At 44.9% G+C, this 16090-nt stretch overlaps 1 protein-coding gene and 1 long non-coding RNA gene across 2 annotated transcripts in view; one reads left to right on the top strand and one right to left on the bottom strand.

Moving 5' to 3' along the window:
- Positions 1-12551, top strand: part of LOC129052641 (uncharacterized) — a 35349-nt gene extending 22798 nt beyond the window's left edge. Inside the window, exons 4-5 of the long non-coding RNA XR_008517732.2 lie at positions 9182-9325; positions 11620-12551. This is a non-coding gene — a long non-coding RNA (uncharacterized LOC129052641). The remainder of the gene's footprint in view (positions 1-9181; positions 9326-11619) is intronic.
- Positions 11594-14994, bottom strand: LOC100436237 (ret finger protein-like 3). Its single transcript, XM_024239992.3, has 2 exons — positions 14622-14994; positions 11594-12207 (listed from the first exon to the last, which is right to left on the bottom strand). The coding sequence occupies exons 1-2, from the start codon at positions 14992-14994 to the stop codon at positions 11594-11596; spliced, it is 987 nt and encodes a 328-aa protein (XP_024095760.3).
- Positions 14995-16090: the final 1096 nt, after the last annotated feature.

A 16090-nucleotide genomic window follows, 5' to 3' on the forward strand; every position in this document is an offset into this window, starting at 1 on the left:
TTATCTCCCTCATTAAGTAAGATAATGCAAATAAAATTCCTAACACAGTACTAGGTACTTATTAGGCATGTAATAAATAATTATATTACTGCTAAAGATGGCAAGATCAGTGCCTGCTGAGGTTCCCACTTCATGACTTGATTCATGAGGTTTTCACATTTTTTTTCTTAGGCTCCACCAGTCAGCCTTCCTTTAGCTTTTACCCGGTTTTAACCTGTGGCAGGAGTCCACAGTGCACCCTCTCACCCATGGCAGTTATTTCCCAGACACAGTTCCTAGGCACCCTCCTCACTCTCCACCTCTAGCCAAGTCTTCTGTGGGACAAATGCCTCCATACCTCCCCTGATCATGAGTCTAAAGTCTGCTCATGGCTCTCCTCAAAAACATTACCCAAAACCAACCACCAAACTCTCCACCTGGGCCAAGAAGGATGTAGAAGAGCAGGGCTGCCCCTTTGTGCTTAGACCTCTGGACTGCTGTCACCACTGTCCTTGCAGTCCAGATTTACCCACATTTTGCTAGCAGCCGCATCACCCCTTTGGCTTATAGGAAGCTTGTGGTTCTCCAAGAGCCCTAGGTTTGTTTTCTATGGGGATATTGTTGCTGATGCTTTAAATGAACAGCAAGCCACATCTCTCTAATGTTACTTATAAGCTGTTTAATTTGGAGGCTTCTGAATAGGATTGAAACATTTCACCTTTGACCATGTCCTGATGTTGCAGCCTGTTGAAGGCATCCTACATGGTGAGTCTGTTGTCACTCATATTCACCGTCTCTCTCAGTTAATGCCATTGTCCTTCCACAATCTGATTTTCTTTCTCATCCTAAAGCATTAGTCAAAATGTTAAATAGGAGAATGCCAAAGGCACAGCCCTGTGACTGCCCACACTGGGGGTCATCTGCCCCCTCTGTTCCTACAATTAAACCTACTGAAAATTGCTCCCAACTTCCACATTCTGTAGTCCTCCTTTCTCTGTCTTGTACTCCTGAAAATCATGAAAAGTCTTCCTAAAGCCTGTGCTGAAACCTTGATATGTGCTATGTCCTAATTTCTCTGAGCTGTCAGATGAATAATTCCATGAATAAGGGTGATTGTAACTGGGCCGGTTCTTGGTGAACACACCCACTCCTACGGAGCTCTGCTGTCCTCTGTGTGATCACACGTCGTTTGTACAATCAGCTCTTCTCAAACGCTACTGATGATAAATATCCGAATCCCCTATTGCTGAAGTCACTGTTTTGGGCTCTCAGGAAACCTGAACCCTGCTGCATCCCTGCTACTTAACCCTTCCCGTTACTCATCTCCCAAAGATCCTTCAGGTGCTCTTTCTGGATCCCAGCTACAGTGTCCTGCTGTCTTGACAGGTACTTACTCTGGCCCTGGAGACATAGTCTCATTGAAAGCATCTAGGTGCCCTCTAACAGTCTCCTCGTCTTTCATTTCATGCTTGCTCCACTATCTCCTGTTTGCTAGTCATTCTCTACCAGTACATCCTGTGTGTCTCTGTGACAGGCCTGGAGATGAGAAAGTTTTGCATTCTTTTCAACATCCATCCATGCTTTCTCCTAATGCACCATACGAAGTCCCTTTTGTGGTCCATGGCATTATCCCAACGCTTCAGCTCATTCTGTGATTGAGCGCCTGCAGGGTCCAACAGCTTCCTGCTACCTGCTGACTTCCAGATCCTGACTTCCAGTTCTTTCCATGGCCCTAAGTATGTTTCATAAATTTTATTGAAATATAACAGACAGTTCAGTGAATTTTCCCAAAGTGAACACACTCATGTAACCAGCATCAAGAACCAGAACATTACCAGCACCTAAAAGTCATGTTGTTGGCCAGTCACTAACCTTCCCCAGGATGACCACCATGCTGACCGCTAACACTGTAGATTGGGTTCTGCCCCTTCTCGGGCTTGATATAAATGGAATCCCTGTCTGTCCTCTTTGTGTCTGGCTTCTTTCACTCAACATTGTGAAATTCACCCATATTGTTGTATATGACTGTAGATATTTTATTCTCATTGCCGTATGGTTGCCTTAGCCTTTAAAAAATCTGACGTCATCGCGAAGATCCGAATGTATGGTTTTCTTTCCACCCACCCCTAACCTGGCTGGTTGTGGTCTCACTTGTATCTATTCCTGCCTCTATTCTTACACTTCTCCATGCTATCCTTCATTTACCCTGCCAAACTGACCTTTCCAAATCATGTCACCCCCCCACCCCCTGCCAGCTCAATGCATTCAATGGCTTCCTGTTACCTCTGGGGTACAAACTCCCATGCCTGGTATTATAAGCCATTTACAATGTGGCTCCAATGTTTCCAGCTTTAGCACCAGCTCTCTCTCCCTGCACCTTTTATATTCTAACTACTTAGAATATATTAGCTGGCCCATAAACATGGACCCCTTTTCTGCCTCTATACCTTTGCTCATGCTAGTCCTTCAACTTGGAACGCTCTTCCCACTCTTTCTCCCACTGACAAAATCCTTTGAAACTCAGGTCAAATGTCACCTCCTTTGTGATACCTCCACCAGTCACTCCAGCAGAAATAATTGCTACCTTTTCTCAGCATCCATAGTAAGGCTTGGTTCATGATGAGAGATAATACTAATCACTTTTTTTTAAAGTTAATTACCACATTTCACCATTCTAACACAGATATTCTTATTCATCTCTGGAATCAGGATGCACTTTGCCATTGATGGCATCTTGTAGTTGGAAGTATTTTTTTCTTTCTTGTTGATACATAAAATAATGGTGTTTAAGATTCAGTGAAATATAATATTTCATTTTTATCTCAGCATATTCTAGGAAAGCTTGCCACACTGCGTTGTATAGTTAGTTGTCTACAATTCTGTTTTGCTTTTCATGTGTGAGACCATAGGCACACACAAAGCCAGCAATCTGTTGAATGAAGAGATGTGCAGCATGCACTAGTACCTGAACATTTACTAGGTCATGGGAGGTAGCGTGGCAGGGAAGACCTCTGAGTGTGGTCCTTCATGATGTTCCTCACAAGGTTGAAAGAGTTACCCTTTCCTCCTGAGGTGCTGAGGCCCAGGAGACAGTGGTGGAGGGCTGGAGAGAGCCACAGAAGTCTCTCTTCCTTGTGGCTGGCTGTCATGACAGCTTGCATCGGGGCAGGGGAGGAGAAGTTACATAGGATTAGTTTAATGCCCAATCCTTGATCAGCAAAGCAAGCTTGATTCAATTATAACATCATTCCTATTGGGTAAATAGGATTTGCTTCTCAAGGATCTGATTTATGGCCTGGTTTTCAGGAGCATGCTGTGATGGAACGCAGTAGCATCCTGTTGTGCCAATCTTATTCCAAGCCTCTCTTTTTGAGTAACAACAGTGAGTCTTTTAATTTGCTTTTTCCTGATGAAATCAGTTATTTCTCCTGCCCTCACCACCACTCTATGTTATATTAAATAACAAAGGACACAGATAGACTGGCATCTGACTTTAGTGGTATTTCAGTTACCTTTTGCTCATTTCTTAATATTTCAGCCTTTCAAATTTCATAGGTGGTTTAGGTAAAGGCCAGTATGTTTGTCTTAGTCCATTTGGGCTGCTATAGCAAAATACCTTAGACTGGTAATTTACAAACAGAAATTTATTGCTCACAGTTCTGGAGGCTAGGAAGTCCAAGAGCAAGGCACCAGCAGATTTGGTGTCTGGTGAGGACCTCCTCCTCATAGATGGTGCCTTCTGTGTCCTCACATGGAGAGCAAGACTCCCTCAAGCCTCCTTCATAAGGGCACTAATCCCATTCAAGAGGGTGGAGCCCCCATGACCCAATCACCTCCTAAAGGGCGCACCTCTTAATACCACTACAGTGAGGATTCGGTTTTAACACAATTTTTTTACTTTTTTTATTTTTATTTATTTACTTTTTTTGAGACAGAGCCTTGCTCTGTCGCCCAGGCTGGAGTACAGTGGCATGATCTCGGCTCGTTGTAACCTCCGCCTCCTGGGATCAAGTGATTCTCCTGCCTCAGCCTCCTGGATAGCTGGGATTATAGGCACGCACCACCACACCTGGCTAATTTTTCATATTTTTGGTAGATACAGGGTTTCACCATGTTGGCCAGGCTGGTCTCAAACTCCTGGCCTCAAGTGATCTGCCTACCTTGGCCTCCCAAAGTGCTGGGATTACAGGCATGAACCACCACGCCCAGCTGGTTTTAACACAAATTTTAGAGGGACACAAACATTGGGACCATAGCAGTGTCCTATCGATTTTTCACATGCTTCTGAAATTTGGAATTACGACATAGTCAAATGCTTTGGGATGATCCACTTTATATGATGAATGATACTCTCATATGTTGTGCGAGATACTGCACTATCCTGCCTGCAAAAGACCCCTTGAATTCAGATGGATCTGTGGCTGCGTTTAAAGGATTGGTTGAGGAGAAAGTTTGCTCCTGTGTTCATTAGGATTACTGAACGAGGTAACAGTTTTACAAGATTTCCTCCAGTTTCAGGTTGGCTTTATAAAGAATCACTATATTTATCAGATATTGCTTTCTGTTGGATGGTTTTCCTGGGTATTTTAAGGGCATTGGGGATTGCCAGACCTATGAGCATGATAAAGTTCAATTGCGTGGCCATCTGGACCTCCTTTGGGGAGTTTCTTTGATTGATATCTTTATTTTGTCAGGATCCAGGAAGGCACTTAATTCTTTCATATGATGTTCATTATCTTTTAGCAAATTAGATGCTGCTGGGAATTTTCTAAATTCCATCTTCTCCTTCAGAAAATGGATACCATCGCTTGCAATGTGAAAAACGCAATAAAAAGTTTCCTTCTGCCAAGAGTAGCAAACTCTGGCTAATAGGTCTAAGGATAAGGAATAACTGGCTGGGGGCGGGGAGGTGGGTAAAAACAGATTTATTTTTCACTTTGTACCCTTCTATATTTTGAATTATCTTTTACTGTAAGCATATATTCCTTTTTTTTTTTAAAAAAAAGGTTCTTGTATCACTTTGCCATTTTTTTATTGCTTTTGTTTCTATTTTTCTTTTTCTTCTTTTCCTTTTGTGAAGTTTGTGCAGAGGATGACAAATTCAGTTCGTTTTAAAAAAAATTCCAACAACAAAACAGCAACCAACCCACCATATTTGGTTTCTGTATTTACTATTGTTTTTCATGTTTCAGTTTTCTTTTTATCTCTGCTCTGGTCTTTCTCAATATTAGATTTACTCTTATAATAGAAATAAAATTTTAAAAAAACAATGTCAGCGTCTTTAAACAGTGGGAGGGGGAGCTGTTAGGAACCCTTTAGACAATCTGAGTGGAGGGGTGGGAGTGGTGGCTCACACCTGTAATCCCAGCACTTTTGGGAGGCTGAGGTGGGCAGATCACCTGAGGTTAGGAATTTGAGACCAGCTTGGCCAACATGGCGAAACCCCATCACTGCTAAAAATACAAAAATTAGCTGGGCATGGTGGTGTGCACGTGTAGTACCAGCTACTCGGGAGGTTGAGGCAGGAGAAACACTTGAACCCGGGAGGTGGAGGCTGCGGTGAGCTGAGATCACGCCACTGCACTCCAGCCTGGGTGACAGAGCAAGACTCCATCTCCAAAAAAAAAAAGAAAAGAAAAGAAAAGAAAAGAAAAAAACTATTTCTTTCAATGGATTGTGGGATTAAATGAGATTATAGTGTATGTGGATCACTTCATGCAGTGCCCTAACTCCCCTCTTTTTTTTTCTTTTTTCTTTCTTTTTTTTTTTGAGACAGAGTCTTGCTCTGTCACCCAGGCTGGAGTGCAGTGGCGTGATCTTGGCTCACTGCAACCTCTGCTTCCTGGGTTCAAGCGATTCTCCTGCCTCAGCCTCCCGAGTAGTTGGGATTACAGGTGCCCACCACCATGCCTAGCCAATTTTTTGTATTTTTAGTAGAGACAGGATTTCGCCATGTTGGCCAGGCTGGTCTCGAACTCCTGGTCTCGGGTGATCCGCCTGCCTCCGCCTCCCAAAGTGTTAGGATTACAGGCGTGAGCCACCGTGCCCCGCCCCTTCTGGAGACTTGCTGCTCACTTCCTGCAAACCTGGCCTGAGGTGATTTGGAAATGGGGCCTCTTCTTTGGAGAAGAGAAGGGAGGCTCGCTGTGGGGTTTGGGCAGCTCCCTCGGCTCTCCAGCTGCCACGTGCTTGTCTGCATAATAAGGCTGTTAAGTGGCATCTGATGCTTTCTCCCACGGCTGGTGCTCTCTTCGTCCATGAACCCTGGGATTGAATTAGGGGTGGGTATTGCCATTTTGCATTTTCTGCGGAGTCCTTTTTTTTTTTTTTTTTTTTTGAGACAGAGTTCCACTCTGTCACCCAGGCTGGAGTACAGTGATATGATCACGGCTCACTGTAGCCTTGAGCTCCTAGGCTCAAGTGATTCTCCCACCTTAGCCTCCTGCATAGCTGGGACTACAGGCACGCACCTGGCTAATTTTTCATCTTTTAATAGAGATGGAGTTTCACCATGTTGCCCAGGCTGGTCTCGAACTCATGGACTCAAGCAGTCCTCCTACGTTGGCCTCCCAAAGTGCTGGGATTACAGGCGTGAGCCACCTCGCCCGGCCACGTGAGGAGTGGGGAGTTTTGAATCATCAAAGGTCTAGAGTTGGTGCCCCAAATCTCTGAAATCCTCTTAAAGCATGTGCTGGGATGGGTTGTGACCCCAAGGTCAGCCCTGCCAGGTGCGAACAGGTGAGCAACACCTGCTCCTTCTCAAGCCAGCCATTCACTCCACCTGTTGGAGTCTTTGTTCCTGAATCCAGTGCCCTCTTCCCTCCCCAACACTCTGCCAGGTCTGCTGGGCTCATGCCCTTTCTCCCTTCCACAATGGCCCCAGCACAGGCATGAGGGTCATCAGTGCCCTCATCTCCATGTCTGTCCCCTTGGGGCTTGGAATTGAGCCGTGTGCATACACTCAGGGCCTGGTGGTTCCCACACTGCGGCTGGGCTCGCATGTCCCTGCCTCCCAGCTTAGCATCTACAGTATGTGGGGCAGCAAGTGCCCAGATCTGAAGATGTCCCTGCCCCTGTCCACCTCTGCCTTCTGATCAGTTTTCTGCCTTGGCCCCTCCTCCTCCTTGTCCATTCTTCCAGTTGATTTGAGCCTTGGCAGCAACCACCACCCCCACAAGGTGACCAGCTATTGTGTTTTTGCCATGTACCAGGCACTGTGCTAAGTGCTTTCTGGGCGTTATTCTTAACACCCCATGAGGTAGGTAGTTGTCACACCGTTTTACAAATGAGGAAGCTGAGGCACAGGGAAGTGAGATAAACTGACCACATAGCGAATCAGGAGTGGTGCTGGAGTATTGATTAGCAGGAGCATTGATTAGCAATTACATCTCATTCCCCTCTCCCTGCAGCCCCTCCCTGGCAACCACTCATCACCATTTTGTCTGTGGATTTGCCTGTTCTGTGCATTTCATGGAAATGGAATCACACAACATGTGGCCTTTTGTGCCTGGCTCCTTTCACTTGGCATCATGCTTTCTAGGTGCATCCGTGTTGTAGCATAAAAATTGCATCAGTACTTCATTCCTTTTCTTTCTGTTGCCTTTATAGTCATATGCTATCATTGTTTATTCTGTTTATTTTTATTCTTGAAAACTAATTATTTTTACCTCTTTTTATGGGTGAACAATATTCCACGGTATGGAACAACAGAATTTTATTTATCTGTTTGTTGGCGGATGGACACTTAGATAGTTTGCCCCTTTTGGCCATTATGAATCATGTCATGTTTCTTGTTCCTTTTGGTTTGGTTTTCCCAAGAAACTCTTTGCAGTGCCCAGTTGTCTGTATTCCTCTAGCTTGGCTATTTGGAAAGCAAGAGAAAGCATAGCTGAGCGTGGGTGGGTGGCTGGGAGGGGTGTGGGGAGGGATGCAGAAAAGGGAAGTTACAGGCTTTGTGAGAACCCTGTGTGGAGGGGGCCTTACACCTGGCCCCAGAGCCATCTGCTGCTAGGTGGGTGTTTTTCCTGTGGTTAATTATTAATTAGGGACCTGTCTTCATCTCAGGCAACTCTTCCTGAGCACGAACTCTGTCTTTCCACACAACTTAGAATAAAAGGATTGGAGAAAGAGAGTGAAGGGGTCCCTTTGATCAGTGGTCCAGGGCACTCTGTCTCTAGGGTACCAAATTCATTTCTCCCCCCAGATCCTTCACTCATTAGAATGGGATTGTGCAAATCACTCACCATCTCTAAGTGATACTCAGCCCCTCCTCTGCCCACCCTGCCGGGCTGATGTGGGGATTCCCGGAGATAACAGGAGATGTCCTCCAGAAGTTGTAAGGCATCACACCCACGTAAAAGACAAACAGGGAACCGCCCTCCACTGGCCTGGAGCCACCCAAGCAGCCTCTCTGTGTTCAGCCACTACTAAGTCTCCGGCTTATTCCTTCTGGCATTTAGTAAACCCTTACATATCACTACTGAAGTTCTGATCCTCTTTCTTAATATTCTCCTGCATTTAGTGATTCTTCTAGCCCCATACTGTGATATTAGTAAGTAGGCCCTATGAAAAGTTTAACATGACAGTGCAGAGATCTGAGGACCGAGGGATTACATGACCTTCCCAGGTCCATGTGGCTCCAGTGGGATTGGGGTCCAGGCCCCCACTACACCAGCCCTCTGCCTTTCTGTGTCGTCTCATCTATGTGAAGGCATCACCCACACAGTCTTTCTTTTTCTTTTCTTTTTTTTTTTTTTGAGACAGAGTCTCGGTCTGTCACCCAGACTGGAGTGCAGTGGCGCCATGTCCGCTCACTGCAAGCTCCGCCTCCCGGGTTCACGCCATTCTCCTGCCTCAGCCTCCCAAGTAGCTGGGACTACAGGCGCCCGCCACCACACCTGGCTAATTTTTTTTGTATTTTTAGTAGACACGGGGTTTCACTGTGTTAGCCAGGATGGTCTCGATCTCCTGACCTCGTGATCTGCCCGCCTCAGCCTCCCAAAGTGCTGGGATTACAGGCATGAGCCACCGTGCCTGTCCTCACCCACTTAATCTTTCTAATCCATGTATAAAGTGCTCACTGAACTCCATGCTCTTCCTGAGACCTAACTTTGATTGAGATGGCTCTGCTTGGAAGCCAGTAAACAATGGGATCAGAAGTCAGAACCAATTATCACAATTCTCCCTCTGGTCTTTCTGTCAGTAACATGTCAATGGCTGTCTGCATTGCGAAAAGATTAACCAGGATCTTCTCTGATAGAGACTTTCAGAAGACACAGTGTCTACACCAAGAGGCACATGACACAACCTGGACTCTGGGCAAACCACCAGGTGCACCCACATGAAGGTACCGTGGAAATTTATTACATTGATTTAAGAATAACAATTGTGGATTATATGCAGTGTCCTATATGTAAGAGGAAGCTATGAATAAGTTAAGCCATATGTTCAAATGTGCCAAAGTTTTTGCTCGCCTAGTCAAGAAGTATTGCTGAAATCACAAAATTAAATACACATTTAAAAGTCGATTTTGGTTCACATTTAATAGTAAGACAATCTTTCAAGCTAATATCTAAACATGACTCAATTGTTGAACATTATTGTGAAGAGATCTCCCTGAAACAGTCGTGCTATATTACAATTTAAAAAATGAATATGTTTCTTTAACCAAGAGTTTTAGATTGACATAAGGATTGAGCATGTAATACACAAAGTTCCCATATCACTGTATTCTCTCATCCTACCTTATAATTCCACCTAATATTCGCATCTTACATTACTGTGTTATATTTGCTAAAATTAATGGGCAAATATTGATACATTAATATCTAAAGTCTGTCATTCACATAGTGTTCTTTCTTCCTGTTACACATTTCTATGAATTTTGAAATATTTACTATGTTATGTTTACCATTTTGATCTCATAAGGAATATTCCCACCGCTCCAAAAATTCCCTCTTCTTTACTTAGGAATCTCTGTCCTCTTCTCCAGAAATCATGCCAAGTATGGATATTTTTACTGTCCCGTTGGTTATGCCTTTTCCAGAGTGTCATATAGTTGGAGTAATGTATTAGGTTGGTGCAAAAGTAATTGCGGTTTCCCCATTCTTTAAATGCCAAAAACCGCAACTAGTTTTGCACCAAGCCAGTATTATGTAGCTTTTTCAGATGAACTTACTTCACTAATTAACATATAGTCACCCTGCTCTGCTGCCTTTCTGTGTGGTCTCATCCAATGAAGGCATGCCCTCACAGTCTTTCTGATACATGCCATTGTCTTTTCTATGCCTTGATGGAGAACTCCTTTAAATCATAGAATAATATTGTGTTTTATGGATGATTATTTTTTTTCATTCACCTCTTGGACATCTTGCTTCTAGTCTGGGTGGTTATAGATAAAGCTGCTGTAAACATTTCTGTGCAGGCTTTCTGTGAACATAACTTTTCATCTCAGCCGAGTACATACCTAGGAGCACAATTTTTGGATTATATTGTGAAAATATGTTGGGATTCATAAGAATTTGGTGGATTTCATAAGAGAAATCATTTGGTTCTGGTGTTGTCTTTTTTGGAATGTTCTTAATGTTAATTCACTTAATAGGCAGAGGCTGTTCAGATTGTCTGTTCCTAGTGTGACCTTGGGAAGATTGTGTCTCTCAAGGAATTGATGCATTTCACCTGTTTATCAAACTGTGGGAATAGAGTCACGTGTAACAGTCCCTGATTATCCTTTTAATGCTCAACAGTTTGGTAGACATGGCCCCTCTTTCATTTCTAATATTAGTAATGTGTGGTTTTTTTTTTTTTTGCTTTGTTAGCCTGCAGAGGTTTATTAATTGTAACAATTATAATTAATAATTATAATAATTAATTGGGGGGAATTATCGTTGTTAATGTAGATGAACGCACATCCAGGAAAATGTTACCTGTACTGAGCAATGATGGCAACAACTTGTCTTTTCAGTTCTGGATAGGACATAGGCATTTATCCAGCTCTCTGTTCAAATACACACACACCCACACATACACACACATACACACGCTCACGCATTTACTATGAATAAAATCTACTGTACTCCTATCATTTAGAAAATCACATAATCCATCTGGGTGCAGTGGCTCACGCCTGTAATCTCGGCACTTTGGGAGGCTGAGGCGGGTGAATCCTGAGGTCAAGAGTTCAAGACCAGCCTGGCCAACATGGTGAAATCCTGTCTCTACTAAAAATACAAAAAATTAGCTGGGGTTGGTGGTGGGTGCCTGTAATCCCAGCTACTCAGGAGGCTGAGGAAAGAAAGTCACATAATCCATTAGGTGATATTCCAATGTTTATTTAACTCATAACTTCTATAATACATTAATTTGAACTTACAGAAATAAAAAAGCATTTGGAAATTGATCCCAGAATACAGAATATTTCTATAGGAAACAAGATGTGAACCATAAAACTCAATGAGTTGGATAGTGGCAATAATTACTACTTAGGACTCAATTTACAAACTAATCAAATTGGATTAAGTATAATCATGAAATGTCCCATATTTTTCTCCTGTGACTTTGTATAATGCTTTTACCAAGTAGAGAGTTCCTAAGTCTACCCATCCAAGTAATTTTCTTAACCTGTTTTTTGTTTTTTTGCAGTGGGGGTTTGTTTGGCCTCCCCAGGATGGACTGGAGCATCAGTAGTGCCTGAGTTCATCACAGGACAGATGCTCAAGACACCCTGATCACCATTAGGTGGAATTGAAGGAGCCAAAAACGGGCGCAGTGGCTCCTCAGCAGAGACGCTCCTGAATGTATAGACATGGGAACCACCTTCAGCATCAAAAAAGGAAACGTTCTGCATGCCCGTATCCAGAAAAATCCCCACTCGCTGTAACTTGCGGTCTACGAAGAGGAAAGTCAGCGGCTCCGTGTTGGCAGAGAGGCGGCTTCCATCCCTCAAACTCACAGTCCAGAATCCACGCTCTGTGGTCAGCTGGATCCTCCCTTTGCGGCGAACAGATTCTCTGCAGACTCCCAGGTCCCATTCTGTGCTTGTTCCCACGTCCACCTCCCAGTAGTGGCGGCCACAGGTAAAGCGAGGGGAGCCCAGGACACAAATGGACACGTCAAATCTCTCGGCAAGGTCTTGCCGATTCTGTCTGATGCGCCCACTTCGGACGCTCCTGAGGTCGTCAGAAATGAGGAGGAAGTCGTTGGCTGTGTCGGCATCCAAGGTCATATCCACTGTGAAAAGGAAAAAAGTTGCTCAGCAAATGGACAAAAGCCAACCCCATGCCTCTCCCCTACTTCCAAGGCCCAAATATCTCTTGACTTTGGTTTCTTTAATTCTCTTCTTCCCCCAAAATCAAAACGTTTCAAGAGGCAACTTCTCTGACTAGTTCAAATTCTCATAGGTATGCTTTGTGGCAATACCCAACTCTTATTCACAGTAGCAATTATTTTACTTTATGTCACATGTTTGCTTCATTGGACTTTTCTTCATTTAGAGTGGAGGGTCTCTGAAGGCAGACACCATGCCCCCTTTCTACCACCTTGATGGGTGAAAAAATGAGTGATAATTAAGACAATGCAAATGGTCGATGTGAAATATGTTTCTGCTTCCACCTTGTATTGCTCAATTCAGTATATAGAGCATGATTCCAGGCCTTTGTTTTCCATGTCTGTAAACAAATTAATTGTGCACGGTTCTGACAGCAGATAGGGGATCTCTGCAGCTGACAATGTGATGACAATGTGATGACAGAGGTGCCAGTCCTGGACATTAGGAGGCTCCAAGGCCAGGAGGAGGAGGGGGGCCTTAGAAGAAAGAATGTTTTCCATCCTACATGGGAGGTGAGACCTTAAGCAAAACAATGGTAAATTTTGGAGCGAAGAGAAAGGTATTTGAAAGTTGTTCGTTGGCCGGGCGCGGTGGCTCACACCTGTAATCCCAGCACTTTGGGAGGCCGAGGCGGACGGATCACGAGGTCAGGAGATTGAGACCATCCTGGCTAACACGTGAAACCCTGTCTCTACTAAAAAACATACAAAAAAATTAGCTGGGCATGGTGGCGGGTGCCTGTAGTCCTAGCTACTTGGTAGACTGAGGCAGGAGAATGGCATGAACCCAGGAGGCGGAGCTTGCAGTGAGCAGAGATCGCGCCACTGCACCTCCAGCCTAGGCGGCAGAGCGAGACTCCATCTCAAAAAAAAAAAAAGAGAAAGTTGTTCGTCATAACTGACTGATTGTAGAGAATAAGGGCAGCAAATACAAAGGTCAATAATTTAACGCATTGGGTATGTGGTTGACAGGTGAAGCCACCAGTTCTCATGGAGGAGGCAGTGTGATCTGGCCTAGAGAAAATTAATTGTCCAGAGCATTCTGAAAAAAAATCTACAGAACATATGATCCTTCAAGTCAAAAAACTGATATGATCACCAATATAGATTTTATAGATTACAGTAAGACTTGAGGAGATTGATTGCTGTTTGATGGTGAATTAGGGAATGAAATGAGATGAGTGGACATGGACAAGGAAGGAGGAAGAGGGTTCCAAACATGACTTGGGCAGGGTGAATCTGTCCTCCATATTTCAGCAGAGACACAGGTATGGGTAGGTGGATGAGTAGAGATCATGGGTGTCAGGGCAGAAGCTACCAGTGTCAGGGACATAATAGGGACCCACCACCATTTATAGGTGTAATTCTTTGCCCAGGCTGACCATAACCTCTTCATTTAAATATCCCTTTTCTCCAGCGTTATGGAGAGTGATACTATTTTCTGTAGCCAGGACCACTGTTGAAGCCCATGGCACACGGATGAGGAGACCAGCGTCTGCAACTCGCCCCACACTCACAGAAACAAACACCATAGATGCTCCATTCCAAACTCTTCCCAACCCTGGGATGAGGTTGTTTGGTACAATGGGTGCCAATATTCACTGTGCATTAGAATTACCAGGCCCATTTTAATGTCAAAGTCCTGGGAACCTTTGCTAGAGAGAAATTCAATTTCAGTTTCTCTATGTTTTTTCTACTCAGCAAAGTCCCCAAGCCAGCGGGATCAATCCTGAGACTTCCCAGTTCAGCATCTGCATTTTAACAAGATCCCCAGGTAATCTGAGCACATTAAGTTTAGAGAATCCCTTGTCTAACCCATGACATAGACATCAGGTTTTTTTTTTTTTTTTGAGACGGAGTCTCACTCTGTCACCCAGGCTGGAGTGCAGTGGCGCAATCTTGGCTTACTGCAAGCTCCGCCTCCCCAGGTTAACACCATTCTCCTGCCTCAGCCCCCGAGTAGCTGGGACTACAGGCGCCCGCCACCATGCCTGGCTAATTTTTTTATTTTTAGTAGAGTCAGGGTTTCACCGTGTTAGCCAGGATGGTCTCGATCTCCTGACCTCGTGATCCACCCGCCTCGGACTCCCAAGTGCTGGCATTACAGACATGAGCCACCGCGCCCAGCCTTTTTATTTTTATTTTTGGAGATCACCAGGTGATTCTGTATGTTGTCAGGGCTGAGAATCTGATGAAGAAGCATCTCAATTTTAGGTGCCAGACAGCAGCTAATCCCCATATGGAATGAGGGGCCAGTTGCACAAATGATTTTTCTTGGTCTGTTCTTGGGAAGGGGGCAGGGTATACAGATTCCTTACCTTGGAACTTCCGCATCCTTGGGTTCATCTGCAGAATCTTCTTCAGCTTGGGCTCCAGTTCCTTGATGTGGGAAACCAGCCTCTCTAGCTTTCGATTGGGCCTGAGGTTGTTCCTCTGAGAGACCGTGGAACAGCAACAGCAAAGTAGATCCTCCCCATGGGGCTCCTTCTGCAGTGAATTGATGCATTTGAGGCAGACGGCGCATCCACACTCCAGGGACATTGGTTTCTCTAGATAGTCTGAGCAGACGGGACAGCTGCTTGCTTCTTGGAAGAGTGCAGCCATGTCCACTGCCAGGGGAAAAGTACACAAGGGAAGAAAATTTCCGTGAGGTGAAAGCCTGTTAGTTGTGACAAGTGACAACCTTTTCATTCATAGAGGTATTGTGTTCCAGCTTTGTCACTCCAAGAACAAGACCATGAGTACAAACACTCAAGCACATCCCCCCACCCCCCATCTTCAGAGATTTGAAGTTCTATTGGGAAAGAAAGTCACGAATCATCACTGTGTTCTGAGCGGAGGTGGAGGAAGGGTCCATTCTCCTGGTGACCCAGCGGCTGAGCCTGAGCCAGTGACATGGCAGCACCCATGTGAGGAACAGCAAGCTGGGGTCATTTCACCTCCTCCTGGGGAGCCCGAGCAAGAGATTGATTGATGAACATAAGAATTATGGGCTGGGAGGTCGGGCCCGGTGGCTCATGCCTGTAATCCCAGCACTTTAGGAGGCTGAGGTGAGTGGATCATCTGAGGTCATCAAAAGTTCAAGACCAGCCTGATGGGTGAAACCCCATCTCTACTGAAAATACAAAAGAAGTAGCCAAGCGTGGTGGCACACACCTGTAATCCCAGAGACTTGGGAGGCCGAGGCAGGAGAATTGCTTGAACCTGGGAGGCAGAGGTTGCAGTGAGCCAAGATCATGCCATTGCACTCCAGCTTGGGCAACAGAGTGAGACACCATCTCAAAAAAAAAAAAAAAAAAGAGGGGCTGGATGCAGTAGCTCACATCTGTAATCCCAGCACTTTGCGAGGCCAAGGCTGGAAGATCCCTTGAGCCGAGGAGTTTGAGACCAGCCTGGGCAACACAGGAAGACCCCGTCTCTACAAATAATAGAAAAATTAGCAGTGAGCAGAGATCATACCAGGTCACTCCAACCTGGACAACAGAGTTAAGCCCCTGCCTCACCGAAAAAAGAAAAAAAAAAATCACATCCTTCTCCAGCCTTGGAAATGAATACCAAATTGACTGCCACCACTCCTAGACTGGGGGTCCAGGGTGACTGGTTTTCAACTCTGTGGCAACACTCAGACGGCCTTTGTTGAATTCATTAATTACGAATTTCTCTCATTCATCCCCCCAAGTCATAATCCCCATTTCTAGAAATCTCAGGAGGAAAAACACACACACAGGCATGGGCTCACCTCTTCTGCTGGAAGCTCCTCTGTCCTGCAGCTGCTTCCACTGGGAGC

This window comes from Pongo abelii, chromosome 23 (assembly GCF_028885655.2).
Source record: "Pongo abelii isolate AG06213 chromosome 23, NHGRI_mPonAbe1-v2.0_pri, whole genome shotgun sequence".
Classification (NCBI taxonomy): domain Eukaryota; kingdom Metazoa; phylum Chordata; class Mammalia; order Primates; family Hominidae; genus Pongo; species Pongo abelii.

What these genes read in the sequence shown, in the direction of transcription:
- LOC100436237 (XM_024239992.3), bottom strand. Translation starts at nt 14,994, where the DNA reads ATGAAAAGGTTGTCACTTGTCACAACTAACAGGCTTTCACCTCACGGA. An exon ending in AAGGATGCGGAAGTTCCAAG is followed by an intron (nt 12,208 to 14,621) that starts GTAAGGAATCTG and finishes TCCTTTTCACAG; the next exon opens with TGGATATGACCTTGGATGCC.